Genomic DNA, 25842 nt, shown 5'->3' with positions numbered 1-25842 from the left:
TATCACAAAATATATTTCTCATATTTTTAAAAACGCATGTCCATCTTAGAAATAACAGTTATGGAGTAGAGTATTTCACCATTTCAAAGCAGCAGACTTATGCTTCACTCAATTGTAACTTTATCGAAATGTGTTACATGTTTGTAGGTTAACTAAACTTGGTGTTAATTTTCACGCGTTGAAACTAGGGTCTGTCCCTTTATCGCTAAATATTGAGTTACTCTTATTTGATATTTATTTTTCAGCCTGTTTATAAACTACTCTAATGAGGTGGTGGGGTATTGATGCACCAAATATAGAAACAATCTATATTCTGGGGGTTTTGGGGTTGTTGTTTGTTTTGTGTGGGGGTTTTTTTTGGGGGGGTTGTTGTTTTGTTTTGGTGGGGGGTTGGGGGAGGGGGGGTAAGGTTGCTATAAAACTGTCGGACGTAGCACAGTTGTAAAACGCTCTCTTGATGCGCGGTCGGTCTGTGATCAATCGCCGTCGGTGGGTCCACTGGGCCATTTGTCATTCTTGTATATCAAAGGCCGTGGTATGTGCTATACTGTTTGTGGGATGGTGCATATAAAAAATAATTTGCTACTAATGGAAAAATTTAATGTACAATTTACCAAATATCTGACATCCAATAGCCAATGATTATAATAAATCAATGTGATCTAGTCGTGTCGTTAAATAAAACAAATTTTAACTCTTTTTTTTTCGTATTGTAGCTTTTTCTTTTTTTTTTCTTTTTTTTTAAAGCATGACAGGTGATACTTGAATATATTTAAGGGACGGGTCCACCTGCCTGCCCCCCCCCCCCACATACACACACTTTGGATCCGCCTCTGAAAAGAAGAAAAACGAACAGAACACGCTATAAGAAGTGATTGTTTTTATTGTTTTAACGGCTGTTCTCCGTATCAAGCAGTATCATACAATGTCGTCATAAGACCATCAATTACACTGAAGTATTTAAAACCGTTACATTCGACTCTAGCCAGCGAACTATGAACCATTCTAATCTAGCCTACTCGCGATGTCTGCTATAATACTGAAAGTAGCAAGGGCAGTTAAAGGAATTATCACAAGACGGGCGGGGCTGGTGGTGACAAATTTATCCATCAAGTTTAGTATTAATATACACGGTTCGTTTTGACATTACACACACGAACACACGTGTATGTGTGCGTGCGTGCACGTGTTTCAAATACACAAACATTATGCCTGGTAGAACATTTTCACAATGTTTATGGTTTTACTTGCTTTGGAGATTTTTATTCGTTTCTGTTTTTTCTTTAAATACAAATGCTTCTTGGTTCTTTTTTTTAACAGGATACAATTAATTTTTGTTGAAATTGTATAGCTTGGAAAAAGTGGGCGGCACCTACATGCATTTTTCTAACACTGGTATTTTTTATGCTCGAGATTGGGGTGAGCAATTCCACCACCACCCCTTGGATCCGATCCTGTTCTTCAAGGTTATATATTCACACAAGGGTGCACATTGCATTCTAAATTATTTTATAAATGGGAAGTTGCAAGTTAATTTTAATATGTGGAAGCTGTGTAATAGAAAAAAAAAGACAAGTTATCTTACCCCACCACCCCAAGTGATAATAATCTTGGATTACTCCGATATAAAACGTTCATATTCTATACAAACATTAAGCATATACAACTGATGTATCGCTTCTAATATTTAGGATCCTGTCCACTATCCCAGGTGGGGTGGGGTGATGGGTGCACACCTCCGGCCCTCCAACTTCAAAGTACTATGGGAATCTTGTGTTTAATTCATGCTACACTTAGTCTACTTTGGATACAGTGTGTGCCCTTTTTGCATGTTGCCCCCCCCCCCCCCGAAACACCTTGTACCTGCCCCCCCCCCCCCCCCCAAATTACAAAAAGTGTCCTTTTAGTTTGTAGTTGACACTGTATATTACTGACCCCATATATATATATATATTATTTTTGCAACATCTCCCCCAAAATGTGTTATTTTTGGCTAGGTATGGACCTGTAAAATGAATTTCTTGATTTTAGTACACACATAAACACTACTGGCAGTGAACATGACCTGAGAGAAAGGAGTTAACAGCTGCAACAACCTACAGTCTAAGACGGTTTTTTCACCCTCTTAATCAACCATTTAGAGGAGATTATCTACAATGATTTTTTTATTTATTGTCATGGACCATTCTTTGATACCATTAACAACCCTTGCAATAAAGAAAATGTCCACAGCCAAAAAAAAAACATGCCATTAAAATAAAAAGTGAATATAGTCCAAGGCAAGAAGGTGCCACTGAGAAATATTAACTCCACGGCAGTATCCACGGCATTATTCACGGCATTATCCACGGCAGTATCCACGGCATTGCCGATTGCTGTGGGCAATTGCAGGGGTTGATAAAAAAAATAGTAATTAATCATTTAGAACAGTCCTAAAAGAAAGGGGAAAAAAAGTGTTTTCAGGCACCTAAACCTACCTAGGAAAAAGGGTTAACTTTTAACCATGATTTATTTATTTTCATTTATTTAATACTTTTTTTTATTTTCTTGCATACATATGTAACATTTTATCTCGACCCCATGAAGGCAAGTTATTATGTATTTTCAGAAACATAAAATTTAATAAATTGAAATAAGGCAAACATTGCAAGCAAGGCACAGCATAAAATAATGAATTTTAATAACTTGTTTCCCATTTTAAAGTTTTACTAGAAATGTTAATTGTTATTGGTGGTGAAATGAAAATGATATTAGGCAAACTAACCCAGATTCCTTTCAAGGGCTTTCCTTCGAGCTTTTCGGTAGAAAATGTTTTTGGGTAGTCATATACCAGGTATTCTCAATTTTGTGAAAATTAATCCAGTGTTAGTATCATTTGGAATTTTTGAAAAATAAAATGTTTGGGTAGTGAGATAATTTGGAATTCTCAAAAAATCCAGTGTTGGATTAGCAATATAATTCGATATTCTGGAAAAAAAATTAGATTTTGTGCAGGAGTATAATTTGGAATGCTGGGGAGAAAAAAATTTGACTTTTGGGGTAGCAATATAATTAGGAATTTTGTAGAGAAAAAAAATCCAGTTTTTGGGTTACAATATAATTCAGAATTTTGTTGGGTTTTTTTTTTAATCCAGTTTTGTGAAAGTGATATTATTAAGAATTATTGAAAAATTCAAATGGCTTTTTCATTTGTTTTTTAATCTCTGCTGATAAGAGGTAGGAAAATGGGGTTTAAATGACCAGAATTCTGGCCCTCCTTTCATGCTTTACATTTAAAATGTATAACAGGAACCTAAATGCATACATGTACATACATATTACAGTGGTTGTACTAAAAGTAAAACATTATCTGCTACATTTGAGAAACTACAAACATATCTGATTATTTCACAAAGAGATGGAAGGCCTAATCATATTAGTAAATGATTTTCACACATTCAGCATAATTTTAGATAATTATCCTTCAAGATTAATGATTAAGATTGTAACAGCTGGGGTTAAAGTGCCTCTCATGGAGAAAAAACAACACAAAAAACCCAGCAGGGATCTTTTCCAGTATAACAGGAACACATGCTACTGTTTTAAAATAATCCATTTACAAAGTCTTACATGATTTTAGAAAAACATAATAATAATTTTTAAACTAAATAAGAAAAACTTGTTTTGTTTTTTTATGTTTATTTTTTTTTTAAAAGAAAGAATTTTTTTTTTGTGCAGAACAAATGGCAGCAGTTATTAAAATAAAGCATTTCAGTTCAGTCCGTAACCCAATTTTTTAAAATGAAAAAAAACAAATCCCACATCTATTTAAAGACAATAAAAAGAATCCCTCCTGACAAGGCATGTTAAACAATACATTATAACATACATGTAATATAAAAGATAATGCACGTCCCTTTAAGTGACTTATATAATACACAGTGATACAATGATACATTGTATAGTTAAGTAAGCAAGCAGATCACAGTACATATAACATGTTGCCCACTGTCTGAGGAATCCATTCAGGAGAGATAGGTATATTGCAGGTCTCAGTCCATGGTTTTGTTTTTGATCACCACTTCATTAATAAACATTAACATACCTGGAAAAGGACAAACAAAAATCATTAAATAAAAGTTTTAACTTAATCTTCCCTTTCATCTACAAGAAACCTGCTACTAAACACATTATTAGGCTAGACATCTTTCATACATACATGTATTAATTTTCCACCAGACAGGATAGCACATACCAGTCTTATTTAGAATGGTGTGTGTGTGTGTGTGTGGGGGGGGGGGGGGGTCTTTCATGTATGAATTTTTCCACCAGACAGGATAGAACATACCAAAGTCTTGGCCAAGAGCCACCAGTCCTTGGTTTTTGAAAATTATAGGCGAGTGGAAAACTGCACACCTCAATATCCTAAGGCAAGTGAAAAATCACTCTCCAAAATAAATAAAATAGGCAATGTATCTCCGATTGGATTTTGACTGGTACGTCTACAAAATTGTCTATTAAACCAGTATTTTCCGATTTGTTCAACAAAGAGAAATACCAGTTTAATGACTGCATGGAAGCCATTGCCATGTTTTTAATTTTTATTGTTTTAATAAAAGGACCTTCCTATCAGCTAAACGAGTTATAAAAACTGTTGATTTTTGTAAACAGTGGAAATAAATATACTACTAACATTTTACATGCGCCGTTTGATGAGTATAACGTGGGCTGTTTTTCACTCTTGTGCACTGTACGAGCACGATCGCACCCACGCACCTTAAAAAGCAAGGTCTGAGACACTGGTTGAAAATGGGAAGGAAGTTGTCTGTGTCAATATATCTTGAGGGAAACATGACCAGAGCCCCGATAGAAACTCTGCTTGTAACCAGTGCACCACAACTGGTATATCAAAGGTCATGGTATGTGTTATCCTGTCTGTGGGATGATGCATATAAAAGACCCCTTGCGACTAATGGAAAAATGTAGCAGGTTTCCTCTCTAAGACTAAGACCAAATGTTTGACATCCAATAGTTGATGATTAATAAATCAATGTGCTCTAGTGGTGTCGTTAAACAAAACAAACTTCTTAGTGTTGTATTTTGTGTCATTAAAAGGGGCACTTCAAATGGGTGGAGGGAGGGTCAAGAGACCCATGTGCCCCTCACCTCCACTCCCCCTGGGTCCGCCAATGCCTGCATATTTTCTTTCATCGAGGTAAATTAGACCAGAATTTATTAACATGAAAGTCCTGCTTGAAAACAGAATGTTAATTCTTTATCATACAAAAACCACTGAGTAGTCTAATTAACAATGACAGTCATGCTATATATAACAATCTATAAATGTACATGCATGCTACAGCATATGTAATCTGCCTAAACAGCTGCTGTTATAACATTTAAGTGACCCTACATAATTAGCATAAACACCTGTGACAGTAATTATGTAAATTACAGCAAGCAGCTCCTGGTGTTACAGAACAAAAGGAAATGTTTTATTTAATGACGCACTCAACACATTTTATTTATGGTTATATGGTGTTGGGCATATGGTTATGGACCACACAGATATCGAGGGATGAAACCCGCTGTCACCACTTCATGGGCTACTCTTTTCGATTGGCAGCAAGGGATCTTTTATATCCACTATCCCATAGACAGGATAGTACATACCACGGCCTTTGTTACACCAGTTGTGGTGCATTGGCTGGAACAAGAAATAGCCCTCTGACAGGGATCGAACTTAGACCGACCCCGTATCAAGCGAACGCTTTACCACTGGGCTACTTCCCGCCCCTCATTCTGAAAGTAAGTGCTAAAGCAATTCATATCCCCACCTGGTTCCACATTACAACTTATTTTTGTGCTTATATCCAATTAAGATTCAAGGTTCCTCGGCACACACCTCAACTATCTGGACTGTCTGTCTAGGACAGTGGGTTAGTTGTTAATTGGTTAGTGGTTAGTAAGAGAGAAGAGGGTGTAGTAGCCTTAGACCTACCCACTGAGTCGTTAAAACTCAATCTGGGTGGGAGCCAGTACCAGGTTGCGAACCCACTACCTACCAGTTTTATTTCTGATGGCCTAACCACAACACAACCGAGGCCAGTCTGGTTCCACCAATTTTTATCCTTTAAGTGCAAGGGCCATAACTCTGTCAAACATACATGATTTCCATATTTGACAGTTATGGGCCTTGAGTAAATTCCCATCAAAGTCAAACTTATCGGGCCATAAAAAATCTGTCAGAAATGTGTAAATCCAGGCATCGAAATAAGCATTTTGTCTGGTAACCCATTTACAGGTTAGCACAAAATATAGCCTGGTAACCTATAGGTTACCACAACTATATGAAAGTTAGAATTGAATTCCTGTTACTACTACTAATTTTAATGCTAAATCGCGGACGTTCTGAAATCGTATCAGTGCGTGCGAACATTATTACGAGAAACAAAATCCGGAAGTAAATTTATCTAGAGGGCACTGCTTAAACGCGGTTTGCCAAAATTGCTTTGCAATTGCACAAGTGCGCACAAACATCGGTGCAATTTCATACGAGAAAACGAAACGCTGAAGTAAATTCATCTAGTGGACGCTGCTTAAATGCGAAATGACTATAATTGCTTGCAATTGCACAAGTGCGCGCAAACATCGATGCAATTCCTTACGAGAAAATGAAATGTGTAATTCCGGAATGCAGAGTCGGTTTACGTTCAGAAATTTTTTGTCAAGAACGACTTTTCTTACATGTGCCATGATGTGGTAACCTCCCGGTAATCTGAACGACCGTTTTCGACTTATTTCGATGCCTGGAAATCCGCATGTAAATCAAACCTGATCTGTAACTCTACATGTTATAAAACTATATATACATTTTTACATGTTATAAAACTATATGTACATTTTTACATGTTATAAAACTATATGTACATTTTTACATGTTATAAAACTATATATACATTTTTACATGTTATAAAACTATATATACATTTTTACATGTTATAAACTCATTATCTTCAGGCATTGAACTGGTAGGATACCAGGAAACTATATGTGGGACAGATGGACAGACAATCTGTCCCACAGTCAGGACGGAGCCGAAACTTATAGTCCCCTCCGGTTGAACTGGTAGGATACCAGGAAACTATATGTGGGACAGATGGACAGACAATCTGTCCCACAGTCAGGACGGAGCCGAAACTTATAGTCCCCTCCGGTTGAACTGGTAGGATACCAGGAAACTATATGTGGGACAGATGGACAGACAATCTGTCCCACAGTCAGGACGGAGCCGAAACTTATAGTCCCCTCCGGTTGAACTGGTAGGATACCAGGAAACTATATGTGGGACAGATGGACAGACAATCTGTCCCACAGTCAGGACGGAGCCGAAACTTATAGTCCCCTCCGGTTGAACTGGTAGGATACCAGGAAACTATATGTGGGACAGATGGACAGACAATCTGTCCCACAGTCAGGACGGAGCCGAAACTTATAGTCCCCTCCGGTTGAACTGGTAGGATACCAGGAAACTATATGTGGGACAGATGGACAGACAATCTGTCCCACAGTCAGGACGGAGCCGAAACTTATAGTCCCCTCCGGTTGAACTGGTAGGATACCAGGAAACTATATGTGGGACAGATGGACAGACAATCTGTCCCACAGTCAGGACGGAGCCGAAACTTATAGTCCCCTCCGGTTGAACTGGTAGGATACCAGGAAACTATATGTGGGACAGATGGACAGACAATCTGTCCCACAGTCAGGACGGAGCCGAAACTTATAGTCCCTTCCGGTTGAACTGGTAGGATACCAACAACCATTCTGAGAAGACTGTTTAAGCAATATGTGTCCCCTTCAAGGACCCAATTCATTTTTGTATCACCTATGTTCAAGAGCCATAACTCTGTCAAAAGATAGACAAATCTCCATGAAATTCAAATTTGATCTGTAATTCTCAACGGTAAAGCTACACAGCTCAGTATCTCCAGAAAGAAAATTAGTTAAGGTTAGGGTTAGGGTTAAGAAATGCATAATGTAATGACAGGAATAATTAATTTTGTCAAAAGGTTAACTTAAAAAAGTAAAATCTGCCAAATAAATTGGTATGGCGCCATACCCATTTTACCCTCTGGCAGAAAGCCTGATGTATGAACTGAAGTTGACTTTGGCTCAACAAAACAAATATTAAATTAGGAAAGGAGAGGAATATTTATTTAATGACTGTTTTGACACCTCAGAACATTGGAAAGCAAAAACACAGTGAAACCTGTCTAAGCCAGACCATGCCGGGGACCTAATATTTATCACATTTAGACAGGGTCTGATATTTTGAGGGTTGTGCTTTAGAATTTAGAAAATTTTGGACCATGACACTTGGCCTGTTTTGGCAGGATTCCGGGTTTGTTCCGGTTTCACAGGTTTCAGGTTACATAGTTTTCACTGTATAACATTGTTTAACCAATATTTAGAAAGTTTGTTTTGTTTAACAACGCCACTAGAGCACATTGATTTATTAATCATCGCCTATTGGATGTCAAACATTTGGTAATTTTGACATATTATCTTAGAAAGGAAACCCGCCACATTTTCAATATATCTTTTATATGCACCATCCCATAGACAGGGTAGCACATACCACGGCTTTTGATATACCAGTCATGGTGCACTGGCTGGAGCAAGAAATAGCCCAATGGGCCCACCGATGGAGATCGATCTCAGACCAACTGCGCATCAAGTGAGCACTTTACCCCCTCCCAATATTTAGAATGCTACTTACAGCACATCACTTTAACTTGAGAAACTCCATCAAATGACCATCATCAACCGCTTCGATAAAAGAGTCAAAAGTCTGAAAACAGCAAAACAAACATTATTCACCTTCTGAAGTCCAGGAATAAACAACAGAATAGTCAAAGGTCACAGGTCACAGGTCACCCTGTCAGTGGATAACTGAAGCCATTTACTATGCATGTGTATTAGACTAGCTTCTGAAAGGAATGATAAACTACACTGATTTGACAATTTGCATAATTTTCCATGACAGTTTTATAGGATATTACCGTATACAAGCTTCCATTTTGTGTCCAGAGTGAAATCATTTTCATTTGTCACAAGCTTTAGCGAGTGACAATGAAAATTATTTCACAAGGGAAATAAACATGATACGAAATGGTAGCAAGATTAATATATTATTTATTACCCATAATCGATCTTAATTTATATCACTCAACTTGTTTGGTTGATGTTCCTGTAAGGTTGTAGTGTGCCAATCGATGACGTCACGAAGTGATACATTCCACTTGGTGTTCTAGCGGGGCGTATCACTTTGATATGTACCAAGATATTTTTAAACATGGGTAATAAGAGTTTCTGATACGAATCCTTTTATAGATGGTTCTTCTGACACTAGTCTCAAGAAAATCAATCGCTAGAGCGAGCTTATATACACTTTCTACCAGTTGATTTATCCAGTACCGAGGAAAGGATGCAAGGTTTTTCTAGATAGGAAAGGGCAGTGGCGTAGCCAGGGGTGGGGTCATGGTGGCCATGCCCTTCCATCAAATCAAACCTTTTTTTAAAACAGTATTAAATTTTATAAAGTTAAACATACATACATACATATATATAAAGTAGGGGAACTCTAATAAGAATTTACAATTGCCAAAATTGTAAGGTATATTAGCTGTAGGGAATGGTTATATGATAATAGTGAATTAATTGGGCAAAGACTACAACCGGTAGTTCAGTATTACAGTAGGTTTTATGACCACTAAAGATCTTGAACGACGATTGGTGTCAGAAGTGAAATTTGAAAGTTGACGTTTTTTTTATCAGTAAATCGCAAATTCAAACAATAAAAATGACTAAAAACAAAACAATAACAACTGTATGATCAACAGAATGAAAAGGATTGACAGAAATAATGTTCCACAATGATTTATCAACCTTCCTGAAAATTGTCAAAATCAAGAATGACACCCCACACACGTGTACGGGGCAACTACATGATGCATGTGCAAACTATGGAATGTGTTTCGGTGTGTTGATAAACAGACCTGAATGTTCTTTACTAGGATGTCTGTGGTCAAAACCTATGTTCAGTCTAATAGTTGATATTAAAATTAATGTTTCAGGTTCCCCTACTTTTTTTGCAGAGTACAAAAATGTGTATATATATATGTATATACACACACACACACATATTGTGGGTTGGCCCCTCACAGTGAGTTGCCCCCACCCCACCCCCCACACAACTATAAAATCCTGGCTACACCAGTAGGAAGAGGAACAAAGGGAACTTAGTTTCTATTAGTTTCTTTGACAAAAATTATTTCAGCCTGGTGATTTAGGCTCTAGCCTAACCTCTTTGGATGCCTTTTATCGTAATAACAATGATATTACTATTTCTTACATATACAACATGGAATGTATGGGAAGGTTGGTCTAATATGTGGACAAGGGTGAACACCAGTGTACATGTATTTGTGCTGAATAGCACCTTAGTTAATATCTTGTAATAGAATAAATTTGGTAATAACAACACCACTAGAGAACACTGATTAACTGAGCATTGGCTATTGGATGTCAAACATTTGGTCATTTTATTTACTTAAGGTACTAACAGTCTTCAGAGGAAACCCGCTACATTAGTAGCCAGAAGGGATCTTTTATATGCACTTCCCCAAACAGAACAGCACATACCACAGTCTTTGATACATCATTCATGGGGCACTGGTTCAAACAGAGGAAAAAACCCAATGGGTCCTTTGATGAGGTTTGATCCTATGACCCAAACCACCTCAGACAAGTCCTCTACTGACTGAGCTAGATCCCACCTCAGCCCTAAAATAAATACTGACCCCCACAGTAGTTGTATCTGTTGAAAATCAGAATATCTATATTAAAAAAAACTAACCTCACAGTAGTTATCTCCCTTGAAGATCAGTATATCTAAATCTACAGTACTTATTAAATATTGACCCACAGTAGTTATCTCCCTTGAAAAATCTCAATATCGACAGTAATTATAAAATATTGATCTTACTGCAATTCGTCTCCCTTAAAACTCAGCATATTTTTATCTACAGTAATTATACACACATTCTGCTGTTAGATGGCTATGAAGCTGGATGTTTCACCATGTGCTCTTAACTCCCCCCCCCCCCCCCCCCCCCCCCCCCCCCCCCCTTATGGCCTAGTTTCGGATTGCTTGTGGAGTTCCGGGTCACGTTCACCGGGTCACGGGCGACCGTGACTTTGGTTTAGGGTGACGCAGACTCCAGGAAGAAGACAAGAAGAGGAGGAAGGAGGAAAGAACAAGTGCCAGGGGCGGTTCAGTAGGGACCAAAAGGGGCGGTTCAGTAGGGACCAAAAGGGGCGGTTCAGTAGGGACCAAAAGGGGCAGTTCAGTAGGGACCAAAGCGGGCGGCTCAACCGCCAGCGGCAGTTCCATCTGCGTCGCCGCCCCCCCCCACTACAACTTCGCCAAAGAGGAGGATGACGCCACCTGCGGAGACCACCTTAGACGCTACAGCAGGCCTACTGAACACCACCATGGCTCAGTCGCCGCCACCGCCTCCTGCGTCGACTTCCATGCCTGCTCCGGTGCAGCAGTCAACTTTACCGACCACTCCCGTTGAGCAGGCAAGGGACCCTGTTGTTGTTGCTGCGGCGAAGCGTAAGGCCATTACACCTGCCATCCAGCCAGACACGGACAGGCCACCGAGCCGCCAATTTAACACCCCCCCCCCCCCCCCCCCCCCCCAGCCCAGCCAGAAGACACATGGAAGCTTCAAGTCAAGAAGATCAAGCCAGTGGTCCGGTATTGCGTGCAGGGGGATACCACCGACCCCGTCAAGCTGATGGGCCTGGATACCGCTTCAGGATGGTACCGACTTTGAACTTCACCATCTCCAGACCACGAAAGATCACTCGGGACTCGTTGTGACCCACCGGTGCCGAGACTGCTACCGACAAGTGATCCTGCTGCGAGAGATGGATAGCCAGACCATCCACAGGATCCTCAAGGCTATCTTCGGCGTCGGCTACCACCAGGTCATACCAGCTATTATGGACAGGAAGGATGAAGTCCCGAACTTGACGACTGGCATCAACCTTTCTCAGGACATAGAGATCGGATTTTAAACTTTTAGACCTCCGTTCAAAATTTTATGTCGAAATTACTTCTTTAAAAAAAAATATTATTAAATAGTCTGATCTTCTCTTCTTTCTCTTATTTATTTTTGGACTGTCCTTCTAAAATGCTCCAAATTATATAAATATTCGGCCGAGCAGTCAATTCTTTTTATTTTTGGCTCGTAATTTTTATTTTTTTATTTTTTTTATTCTACTAACTTTTTTACTAATTGCTCCCCCCGCCCTTCCCATCCTGAGTCAGGCCACCAATCTTGTCGTAGGTCGGACTCGGATGAGTGTGTTCGAGGCCCTGGTGGTGCACGAACACGTTAAACTAGTTATCTATCTATCTAATTTCTTTTTGACCGCCTGATCTAATCTAGCGACCAAATTTAATGAGTAGAATTTTTGTTATTAATTATATTAATTAGAGATGCACATCAAAATTTTAAAGGCCCAGTATTTAATTTTTGGATGTAAATTTCAAAATTGTCCCCTTAATTTGTTCTGGCCCCGGGATGGACATGCTCGAAACTCTAGTGGTATAGGAGCATGAAAAAATTATTCACTCGCTCGTAATTATAAAATAGTGACTTCACAGTAGTTGTCTCCCTTGTAGATATGTGATGGTATATCTTCAATCTAATTAAAATGAGCTCCACTATTACATGTGGATCTAACAGCAGCCAGTCATGTCCACCAATCAAAACCTTACTTGCAGAATCATGCCAGTGATTTGAAAATAATTTGAAAATATTCCGAATTATTTTAAGGGTATACGACATTAATTATGAATTACGAATGCCTTATTTAGACCAGTATAACTAATTTTAATCAGATTGCTAACAACACTGCATAATCTCCAATGTCCAGGTAACATTTCGTCTGTAAATAATAATTTAAATATTGACCAATCACACTTCGCCTTTTATAACGTTATTTGGGAGCATACAAATTCTAAAAATATCGGGCGAGTCTATTTTAGTGGCCGCCGTACAGCGAACCATACCAATACGTACAGGATGGGTTATCAGTCTTCAATTTTACATTAAAAATTATTTATTTATTTATTAAAAAAATAAAAAATAAATCAGTCTTCAGTTTTACATTACAAATTATTTATTTTATAAAATAAAAGATGTTTTAAGGCATTCGTAATTCACACGAAACATGTCGTATACCCTCAGGATAATTCGGAATGTTTTCAAATTATTTTTAAATCACTGGCATGATTCTGCAAGTAAGGTTTTGATTGGTGGACATGAGCTACAACTGGCTGCTGTTAGATCCACATGTAATAGTGGAGCTAATTTTAATTAGATTGGTATATCTTGACAATTAGTATATCTATATCTACAGCAATTATAAAATACTGACTCCACAGTAGTTATCTCCCTTGACAATCAGTATGTCTATGGTCTCACTACACAGATGTCTTCTGCCATTGAAACCCATGTTAAAATGCACAACTTCAAATGAAGATTGCCAACAGAACGGGTTCTTGTTGGCACTAACTACATACACCATTGCGAATATACATTATATAAGCATTTATTTTCATTCCAAAATTGAGAACATTTCTGTCTCAGTTTTTTGCTATATGACCGCATCTGGCTGTAATACCGGTCCGAACAGGTGGTTCATTAACCGATTCAATCCGGCTCTCTCTTGTGCTGTACACCCATGTCCCAAAAGGTCAATGCACAATATTACAAAATAACATGGGCAAAATACAGCCACAAGGCTTACCATTACACATACATATTGTTTTAATTCTTCACCATTTCCTAGCAGTGAATATGTGAACAATAATTTGTGTCACAATTAGGAACTATAGTGGACCATGATGAATGAACACTCACCCAGAAGTGATCTGTGAAGTGAGACTTATATCTACAGCAGTTGTAAAATACTAACCCTAGAGTTGTCTCCCTTGATAATCAGAATATCTATATCTACAGTAGTTATAAAATACTGCCTCCACAGTAGTTATCTCCCTTGAAGATATGTGATGGTATATACATATCTACAGTAGTTTTTTAAAAACGTTCGACAAATCCACTATTACTCACTAGTGAATTTATTTATTCTTGTGCTAACGGAAATTATGAAGTTCTGTATCATTATAATACAGCTATAAGGCACTAGCCAAAGATTCTGTGAGGACTCTAAGTGACTTTCTTAGACAACTGTCGACCACCGTATTGAATACTGACCCCGCAGTAGTTGTCTCCGTTAAAGATCTGGGGTGGTATGGCCGCCGGGTCTCCCATCTTCTCCCTCATCTGCTCCCTGAGCGACGTATCCGTGCAGATGTCGATCAGCTCAAACTGGATGTTGTTCGCTTTCAGCACGTTCTCAATCTTCATGTTCTGACTCTGGAGCTGAAACATCAAGCAAAACATTAACATCACAGAAAAACAATAACATCACAGCAAAACATTAACATCACAGCAAAACATTAACATCACAGAAAAACATTAACATCACAGCAAATAATTAACATCACAGAAAAACATTAACATCACAGCAAAACATTAACATCACAGAAAAACATTAACATCACAGCTTCTTGATCTTTATGTTCTGACTCCAATGCTGAAAGGTTTGGCAATTCTGACTTATAGTCTTAGAGAGGAAACCTGCTGAAAATGTTCATTAGCAGCAAGGAATCTTTTACATATGCCTTTGATATACCGGTTGTGGAGCACTGGCTGGAACGAGAAATAGATCAATGGGCCCACTGACGGGATAGTACATACTACAGTCTTTGATATACCGGTTGTGGAGCACTGGCTGGAACGAGAAATAGATCAATGGGCCCACTGACGGGATAGTACATACTACAGCCTTTGATATACCGGTTGTGGAGCACTGGCGGGAATGAGAAATAGATCAATGGGCCCACTGACGGGATAGTACATACTACAGTCTTTGATATACCGGTTGTGGAGCACTGGCTGGAACGAGAAATAGATCAATGGGCCCACTGACGGGATAGTACATACTACAGCCTTTGATATACCAGTTGTGGAGCACTGGCGGGAACGAGAAATAGATCAATGGGCCCACTGATGGGATAGTACATACTACAGCCTTTGATATACCGGTTGTGGAGCACTGGCTGGAACGAGAAATAGATCAATGGGCCCACTGACGAGATAGTACATACTACAGTCTTTGATATACCCAGGGCACAATATTTTACGCGAACCGCCGTTCTGTTCGCATTCGTTACGCAAAATTAAATTTACACAAACCGCTAACCGGTTAAGTCATGACCTGTAGGTAGTACTAAACCAAATAACTTCCGGCTGGGTCAAAGTTCGAGGTGCACCGAACTTTTGATAGAGAAGTGAACACCACAAGTCCTGTGATTGGTTATAAATGTGAGTGTGTTGGTTGTAAAAAATAATAGTTTCATCTGGGTAAAATAAATGTGCAATTTTATTTCATCTAGTACCAATGTGTCAAGTGGCCTTGTGCTTGAAACATGTATGGGGTACCTGTAAAAAAAAGTACTCAAATTTTGTGCGAAACTAGGGTAGTCATAGACGCTACCCATTATCTCACAAACGAGCAGCTTGACCCCCATTTTTTTCTGATTCACTTTAAGTGTAAGGGGTGGTAGTATTTATATCCGTGGCGTTTATGTCGGTTGATACGTTGCAGGTAGGAGTTTTAGCCGCATATGTTACTATTGTCGTCTATGGGATTTGATTTGGTAGTATACACCCTATAGCACATATTCAGTGCATAATAAAAAATATTATGATTTTGTCATTTAATTAATTAAACTATACTGGTTGATTAATTAGCCATCACTCGATCATGCAAGTTCACAATGACCTTGACCTTGACAATAATCTCTGTACATGGCTCTGAATGGAGTTTGAATCAAAGTTAGCACTGAAGAAAAGTTGGTTTTGGCCTATAATTCATACTGTAAAGATTTCAAAAATTTCTTTTTACATGGTATTTGACTTGCCATATACAACTGCTCTTAAATATGGTATTATATATAGGCAACCTGAACTAAGATTTTAATAGCAATTTATTTTTATATTAAAAATAGCATGTGCCAATAGTGGGTTAATGTCTTTAGTTTCCATTAACATTGTTAATTTTTTATGTATGAAATTTTGAAAACTCAAATTTGTAAAGAAGTTGATTTTTATTGTCATTTTGACATATTTATAGGGTGCTAAGTTATATTTTAGACAAATTTGTAGTTTTATGCAAAATTTTAAGTAAATTTGAAGAAAAACTTTACCAAAAACATAATTAAATTTGTTGTCACTATTGTGCCTTCTGTTCTTATTTGTACATAACAATAAGGTTGTTAAACATATACTTAGATCTCCAGATTATTTTCTTTTCTTAATAATCATTTAGTTAGCTCTCATGAAAAGCATTTCGAGTTTATACTAGATTCAGGACCAATTTTTTCAGATTTGATTATCTGCCTTGGATTAAGTTGATAATTTATTTTATTGTTAAAGCTGTATTACCTAATATTAGTAACTAAAAAAAATGCTGGATTACAGATTGTAGGAATACATCTAATGTACATATTGTATTCATCCGGATTAGAAAATAATGCAAGAAAATAGATGTTCGGGTAATTTTGTCATTTAAAAATAGTTTTTTTCAGTAATTAATCAAAAATAATGTGTTAAAGCTGCATTATTATTCCAGATATCACAACTATTAAAACCTCCAACTACAGTAGGCTATAAATAAAATATAGTCAGGAATATTGGTGGCTGCCAATAGTTTTGATGGTTCATTATGAAAATCAGCATGGCCGATGGATTTGAAATTCCCACACCTGGTAACTTGAAGACATCCACACCCAGCATACAGGATTTCCTCCCAACACTTATGTTCAGGACATTAAGTCATTACTTCATACAGGTACAGTCATGTTTGTGTTTCCTTCCTCAGACAGTGTGTTTTTTTACTACTGATATTTCTTTGATGTGCCTGTTAAGGTCTTCATAATCTAGGGGTCAATCAAGTGCATGTGTTTTAATGGAATTCTTTAAAGGGGTAGAGGTACTCTGACTATATTTATTGTCTCTACATATATACCTGAGTACACACACCCAACTGAAAGTAAATATCTTCAGGAGTTTTATTTTAAAACATTTTGTTGTTTAATATGACATATTGCATTTGTACAAAACTATATGCAATATATATGCTTTTTGAGGTGTACATTATATTAGGTTGCACTGTAGAAACAGTTTCAGTGAGGTTGTCAGTTTATGTCAGAATACACCAGACCCTGGTTGTCATAAAGACACATAGCTGGACACTTTTTGAAAAATGTATGTTATCAGTATAGGTAGTACTAAACCAAATAACTTCCGGCTGGGTCAAAGTTCGAGGTGCACCAAACTTTTGATAGAGAAGTGAACACCACAAGTCCTGTGATTGGTTATAAATGTGTGTTGGTTGTAAAAAATAATAGTTTCATCTGGGTAAAACAAATGTGCAATTTTATTTCATCTAGTACCAATGTGTCAAGTAGCCTTGTGCTTGAAACATGTATGGGGTACCTGTAAAAAAAAGTACTCGAATTTTGTGCGAAACTAGGGTAGTCATAGACGCTACCCGTTATCTCACAAACGAGCAGCTTGACCCCCATTTTTTTCTGATTCACTTTAAGTGTAAGGGGTGGTAGTATTTATATCCGTGGCGTTTATGTCGGTTGATACGTTGCAGGTAGGAGTTTTAGCCACATATGTTACTATTGTCGTCTATGGGATTTGATTTGGTAGTATACACCCTGTAAACGTTCAGAAATTAAAACTTGCAAACTTCACGATTACAGTAAGTTTATTCACACAGACATTCCGACAAATGTTTTAGCTTGAATTTTAGATACTTGATGTGCAGCAAACCAGTAAACAATGTTATATTGCAACAGTTGTAACTTGCTACCAGTCTAAACTAAATGTTCAGTATAGAGTCGAGCCAAAAGTTTTAAAGAAATGTGCAAGGACCGCTGGAGACGGCTAAAGTATCTGCTGCTATTTTATCTCTAAAGGAATATTATTATGTAGACATAATGTTGGATTGGCTATAATTTTACATATGTTGAAAACAGTTTTAACGTAAAGAAGGAATCCAAAAGTGTCACAAAAATTTAAAAATACTAACATCACATAATGTACACACTGTTATTGTTAGACTGCTAAATCTCACTGGTGGTAAAATATTGTGTTACATTTGTGTTTAATTATCTGCAGGAGGTATGACCTTTTAAATGAACTTTGAGCAAACTTGCAATTTCATGTTATTTATAAGGTGACGAAGTTGGGGGTGGGCTTATTTACGAATGAGGGCCTAATTTCTTAAATGCTATCAAAACGGAGGTGGGCTTATTCAAAGACATGGGCTTATTTCCGGTCAAATACGGTACTACAGCCTTTGATATACCGGTTGTGGAGCACTGGCTGGAACGAGAAATAGATCAATGGGCCCACTGACGGGATAGTACATACTACAGTCTTTGATATACCGGTTGTGGTGCACTGGCTGGAACGAGAAATAGATCAATGGGCCCACTGACGGGGATCGATCCTAGACTAACCGCACATCAGGCGAGTGCCTTACCACTGTAATTACTCACAAAAAACATGATGAATGCATTTATGGTTTTGTGTCAGTGTGTGTGGATCTCTGTGTGTGTGTGTGTCTGTGTGTGTGCGTGTGCGTGCATGAGTGCATGCATGTGTACGTGTATGTTTATCTGTGTGAATTTGATGTGTGTGTTCACGTAAGTGCATGCATGTGTATAAAATTTATAAGCAACTATTTTTTTTGCTAAAATAGTACTAATTACACTAGTGGCTATGGAGGTCATTATATAGCTGGTTGCCAAGTCAAACTGCCCTGAATTAACTGGAATGCAGTGATGCATGTCATATCGCTCCTGTGCTGTGGGGTTTTATTTGTACACAGTGGACGATGTTGATCATCCACATTATTCAGACCGTGGCGTGGTTGAGTAGGAAGATGTGTGGCACAAGATACAGAAAGCCAAGTGTCGCCAAGTGTCACTAACTCTCGCCAAGTCTGGGATTCATTAAATCCATGTGTGGTGCATGTAAAAGATCCTTTACTACTAATGGGAAATTGCAACAGGTTTCCTCTCTAACACTATATGTCAAAATTACCAAATGTTGGATATCCAATATAATAGCCGATGATTAATAAAGTAATGTGCTCTAGTGGTGGTGTTAAACAAAACAAACAAACTTATGATTAAATTACCTGAGTTATGCAATGCTGAATACAAGATTCTTATGACACCATGATTCACCCCATAGGTTTTGACAGGTTAGTAGGAATGGGGGGGAGGGCGACACAAGCCCCACCGCTTTAGGACAAAAATGTATGTTTTTTGTCCCACTCTATATAAATATAGATTTTTAAAAAAGAAGCTTGTGCCCCCTCCTACTAGTGACTGTCCCCTCACTAGAGATTGTGCCCCTTACCCCCTTCCCTAAGGGCCCCCTTACCCCCTTCCCTAAGGCCCCCCTCCCTAAGGGCCCCCTTACCCCCTTCCCTAAGGGCCTGTTTGACGAAGTCAAGGAGTCTTCTTGGGCTTCCTTCTGTGAGATGTGTTATACAATTATACCTGTACAGATAGCAGCTCACATTTTGCTACATCCACTGCCCCCCCCCCCCCCATCCTACCCCACCATCTCCTCCAATCCTCCCTAGTACTATATCCATTGGGAAAAAATTATATCTGTACCATCTCTTTAATGATACTATATCAAATATATGATATATATATATATATATATATATATATATATTGAGAGAGAGAGAGAGAGAGAGAGAGAGAGAGAGAGAGAGAGAGAGAGAGAGAGAGAGAGAGAGAGAGAGAGAGAGAGGGAGAGAGAGAGAGGGAGGGAGGGAGGGAGGAAGAGGGAAAGAGAAAGAGGGCAAGAGGGTGGGAGAGGGAGGGAAGGGGGAAGATGGATTAGGGAGGGAGAGACAGACAGACTATAAAGCCCCTTGGGGGAAGAATGGGGAGAGAGTTCTCTCATGGGAAGGGAGAATGGGGTCTGTAGTAAGAAAACTGCTGTACAACATTTGTCCAAGTACATGAAACCCACTGTTCATTTTCACAAAATTTTAAACCCATAAGCACCTACAATGTCGTAATGCTTCATTACGATGGGTTTTTTTTGTTTTTATTAAGTACCCTCAAATATTTTCCTGTCAGAATTTAAAGCCTGCGGGTATTTTTATTTTTATTTATCCTTATTCTCACTATTAGTTAACGTCAGCCTATCCACTACATGACAGGGTGATAAGCCTTACTACACAAACTTTCAAGCTTTACACTTCATCGAGTTCTATTCAGGATGTATATCGCTGGTGAGTCATCGAAATAAAACTTACCTACTGTTACTGGTACAGTAATAGTAGTAGTAGGCAAACAGTATGACGACAATACTCATTATATACAAAGGGGGGATTCATGACTCGGGGACAATTGCGAGAACGATTGTTTTATTTGCGTAACCCTTTTTGTTCTTTTTCATGCATTAAATTTAGGACATGATTTAGGTACATTTGTAGTCATAACAGGTTACACAGAAAAAAAATGGGTTACCTAAATTTGTTGTGTGACCCACATCAGCAATGACAGGGTTTTTGCCAGAGGGTAAAACATGTATGGTGCCATACCCAAATTTTCTGCAAATATTTTTTTTTTAGTTAAAGGGACATACCCTAGTTTTTAAACACTAAGGCATATTTTTGAGTACATGTATTAGAGTCGTTTTTGACAAATGAAATCGCACTTTACTTAGATTTCATTGTTTAGATTTGTATCATTACCCATTTCCAAATATTCGAAGTGTTTTTGGTCATCCTGGTGTTTTTAATATCACAAAATGCATTTCTTATATTTTTAAAAATGCACATGCGTCTGAGAGGTAACAGTTATGGAGTCCAGTTATAGTCTATTTGAGAGGGTATATCACCATTTCAAGTCACAGACTCATGTTTCACTCAATTGTAATTTTATCCAAATATATTACAGGTTTGTAGAGATTAACTAAACTTGGTGTCATAATTTCACGGGTTGAAACTAGGGTCTGTCCCTTTAACCTTTTGACAATAGTAATGAGTCTTATCATTACTGTATGATTTTCCTAACCCTAACTCTAATTTAAACCTAACCCATTTTCTTTCTGGGGGCTAGCAAGTGCATGCAGCACACACATCATAAATGTTCAATTACTTAGCATCATACCCAAAAATATCTTTCTGGCAGAAACCCTTCATATGAACATGTAAATGATTTCCTAAGTTGCCTGCACAAACAAAAAATAAGTGGGGCAAAATTACATTTGAACACGAGTGATGAGAGAATGAAATGATTGTTTAAAAACTGCAATATTCAGAGACATGCAAAATATGGCCTGCTACTGTCTTAGTATAAAGGTACACTTAAATTGTCTTAAATACTATTTTATTTTCAGGTTTGTTTAATGATACTAGAGCACACTGATTTATTAATCATTGGCTATTGTGTCAAACATTTGGTAATTTTTACAGTCTAAGAGGACACCCCACATATTTTTCCATTAGCAGCAAGGGATCTTTTATATGCACTATCTCCAACAGAAAGGACAGCACATATACCATGGTCTTTGATATACTAGTCACGGAGCACTGGCTGAGATGAGAAATAGCCCAATGGGCCACCGACAGGGATCGATACCAAAACCACGCATCAGGTGAGTGCTTTACCACTGGGCTTTGTCCCAACCCCCACTTAGTCGTGGTGCACTGGCTAGAACGAGAAATAGCCCAATGGACCCACCGAGGATCGATCCCATACTGACCATGCATCAGACGAGTGCTTTACCACTGGGCTTTGTCCCAACCCCCACTTTGTCGTGGTGCACTGGCTAGAACGAGAAATAGCCCAATGGACCCACCGAGGATCGATCCCATACGGACCATGCATCAGACAAGTGCTTTACCACTGGGCTTTGTTCCAACCCCAACTTAGTCGTGGTGCACTGGCTAGAACGAGAAACAGCCCAATGGACCCACAGAGGATCGATCCCATACTGACCATGCATCAGACGAGTGCTTTACCACTGGGCTTTGTCCCAACCCCCACTTAGTCGTGGTGCACTGGCTAGAACGAGAAATAGCCCAATGGACCCACCGAGGATCGATCCCATACTGACCATGCATCAGACGAGTGCTTTACCACTGGACTACGTCCCGTCTCTGCTCATGGCAAAGACTTTGTTTTCTTTCTTTAAGTTATTTTCATGCTTATAATTATATCCAATTAAGGTTCAAGCACACTGTCCTGGGCTGTCTGTCTAGGACAGTGAGTTAGTTGTTAATGGTTAGTGGTTAGTGAGAGAGAAGAGGGTGTTGTGGTCTTACACCTATCCATTGAGTTGTTAAAACTCACTCTGGACAGTGAGTTACCGTAGCTGTTAATGGTTAGTAGTAAGTGAGAGAGAAGAGGGTGTAGTGGTCTTACACCTATCCATGGAGTTGTTAAAACTCGCTCTGGACAGTGAGTTAGTTGTTAATGGTTAGTGGTTAGTGAGAGAGAAGAGGTGTAGTGGTCTTACACCTATCCATTGAGTTGTTAAAACTCGCTCTGGACAGTGAGTTAGTTGTTAATGGTTAGTAGTTAGTGAGAGAGAAGAGGGTGTAGTGGTCTTACACCTATCCATTGAGTTGTTAAAACTCGCTCTGGGCAGTGAGTTAGTTGCTAATGGTTAGTGGTTAGTGAGAGAGAAGAGGGTGTAGTGGTCTTACACCTACCCATGGAGTTGTTAAAACTCAATCTGGATGGGAGACAGTACCGGTATGTGAACCCTGTACCTACCAGCTTTACCGAGGCGGCAAAGACTAGTGACATGAACAGCAAACATATCCATTCAAGACGTTGTTGATACTCTGTCTGCCACGCGACCTCCTCCCATTGTCTTCCCGAGACAACTGCAACTGTACCACATCCCGCATGGATATGTGACGTGACATTCCTGCTGGAAGCAGTATTCAAGATGACTGATGACAAACAACTCCCGGGAGCCATGGTCATCAACATACCTCTGTTGACATGTATCTTGACACAGGCTTCGAAATACATGTGTGTATGTGTATATATATATATATATATATATATACCGGCCTCGGTGGTGTCGTGGTTAAACCATCGGGCATAAGGCTGGTAAGTACTGGGTTCGCAGCCCGGTACCGGCTTCCATCCAGAGAGAGTGTTAACTACACCCTCGTCTCTTTCACTAACAACTAATAACTAACCAATTGTCCTGGACAGACAGCCCTGGATAGCTGTGGTGTGTGCCAAGGACAGTGTGCTTGAACCTTAATTGTGTGTGTGTCTGTCTGTATGTTGCGTGTGTGTGTGTCTGTGCGTGTGTGTGTGTCTGTGCATGTGTGTGTGTTGTGTGTGTCTGCATGTGCATGTGTGTGTGTGTGTGTCTGTGTGTGTGTGTGTGCATGTGTGTCTGTGTGTGTGTGTGTGCGTGTCTGTGTGTGTGTGTGTGTCTGTGTGTGTGTGTGTGTGCATGTGTGTGTGTGTGTGCATGTGTGTGTGAAGTGATTTTATAATTATAATAATAGAAAATGTATCCTAACCTATAGGTTACCAGGTGTGTATTTTGAGGTGACATGTACATGGGTTAACAAACACATTGCTTGATTTGATGTCTGTTGACAGCATCGTGTACTTTGTAATCTGGGATGAGATAAACAAAATGTTTGTTTTGTTTAACAACACCACTAGAGCACATTATTTATTAATCATCGGCTATTGGATGTCAATCATTTGGTAATACTGACCTGTAGTTTTAGAGAGGAAACCTGTTACATCTTTCCATTGGTAGCAAGGGATCTTTTATATGCACCATCCAACAGACAGGATAGCACATACCACGGCATTTGATATTCCAGTTGTGGTGCACTGGCTCATGGTCAAACATTTACTTACATCCAAGTAGGGCGGAATCTAGCTCAGTAGGTAGTGACGGCTCACCTTACGTTTTGGTCGCAGAATCGAATCCCCTCAGTGGACTCAATTATCTAATTGGGTTTTTTTTTGCCACCCCAAATAGTGTCCCACGACTGGTATATCAAAGACATGCCATGATGGTCTCTATAGCATACCTTTTATATGATATGTAAGCGTTGTAGTTATTTTAAGATAAGGTTTTTAATCTGATTACTCTTTCCATCAAGATGTTCTGTGAGACACATGCTATTCTATTACAAGTGATGCTTAACTTTAAGTATGAGAAAACCAACAATTAAGGACTGTCCGTTATTTCTTTTGGGTTAATCATGATATGAATACAAAATAACAAACATATGTGCAAATTGTTTGAATCAGCCAACTTACACGCTAGTAACAGTTACTATTATAGCTTGGTGATTTTGAGCAGCTGATTCTGGTGAGCTGCATTTCAGATCCATTGGTGTCATGCAATGTAATCAGGTTTTATCCTATCCCAATCAGTGTCTCACAACTGATACATAACAAAAAACCTGTTATATCCATAGTACATCTTGAGAAAATACAGATATAAAAGATCCATTAATGTTCGCTCGCTCTCTCTCTCTCTCTCTCTCTCTCTCTCTGTCTCTCTATCTGTTTTTGTCTCTCTCTCTCTCTCTCTCTCTCTCTGTGTGTCACTCTCTCTACTAGTATCTCTGTGTCACTCTCTCTTTCTCCGTGTGTGTGTGTGTGTGTGTGTCAAAATAACGGTTAAAATATAAAAGAATAAATATGTGCTGAGGTGTTGTTAACCAAATATAATCCATTTCTGTTCTGCCTCTCTTCCTCCCCCCTCCCCATCTAGAACCTGTAGGAACGATATTTGAAGTGGGTGGTTACAATCCACCCTTGGTTTCTACAAGCCTGCTCTCTCTCCTCCAGACCCATAGGAGCTATAGCAATATCTTAAGTAGGTGGTTACAATCCCCCTCCCCTGGTTCATTCGGACCTGCTAACTCTCCCACCCACTCTCTGTCTCTCCAAAATCAAAATAGTCGAGTTAAAATGCTCGCTGACGGTGTTGTTAAACGAACACTTCCCATCATCGTGCTATCCCAGCAGGGAAACATGCGAACCAACACAAAAAACCTGTTCTACAATACTGTCGTCTGCTTGCGACATAGCAGACGCCACATTCCTAACGAAACCGGCTCCTCCCCCGAACAGTCGATTGTGTCGTCAACTATTTGGAGACAGCCGTAGACAGTCTCATAGGCCTACAATCTGATTTAATGTCCATGACCTAAATAAAATACTAAGCATGGACGTAATGTTTGCACAAAAAATTTGTTTGCTATTTCGTTATATTCGTGGCAGCATACGGAATAACTCTGTTTGCAGTGTTATCGTTCTGTAATTCACAAAATATCCTCCATACACACGAATTATATTTCCTGCGAAATCGGATCAATATTTTTAAAAGCACCGTCGCACACACGAGTCGCTTTGACAGATAAAATAAGAAAGAACTCACTTACCGATTTCGAGGACGATACGCTAGCAACGTAAATCCGAACACTCATTTTTGACAAATTAAATGTTCAGTGAAAATGTCGGCGAAATTCTATGTGACACCTATTTTATTTGTGTTGTTCTTGCTCTGGCGTTTGTTGTTGACCCGGTAGTTTGTGAGTGTT

General features: G+C 38.8%; 1 protein-coding gene across 1 annotated transcript; it reads right to left on the bottom strand.

Annotated features, from left to right (window-relative positions):
• Nucleotides 1-865: 865 nt before the first annotated feature.
• On the bottom strand, nt 866-25842 carry LOC121389663 (SH3 domain-binding glutamic acid-rich-like protein 3). Its single transcript, XM_041521312.1, has 4 exons — nt 25684-25842; nt 14337-14504; nt 8762-8833; nt 866-4084 (listed from the first exon to the last, which is right to left on the bottom strand). Exons 1-3 carry the CDS (start codon nt 25726-25728, stop codon nt 8768-8770), a joined length of 279 nt encoding a protein of 92 aa, XP_041377246.1. The 5' UTR covers nt 25729-25842; the 3' UTR covers nt 866-4084; nt 8762-8767.

Source organism: Gigantopelta aegis, chromosome 15, assembly GCF_016097555.1.
Source record: "Gigantopelta aegis isolate Gae_Host chromosome 15, Gae_host_genome, whole genome shotgun sequence".
NCBI classification, from domain to species: Eukaryota; Metazoa; Mollusca; class Gastropoda; order Neomphalida; family Peltospiridae; genus Gigantopelta; species Gigantopelta aegis.
This window is presented reverse-complemented; position numbering and strand designations above follow the sequence as displayed.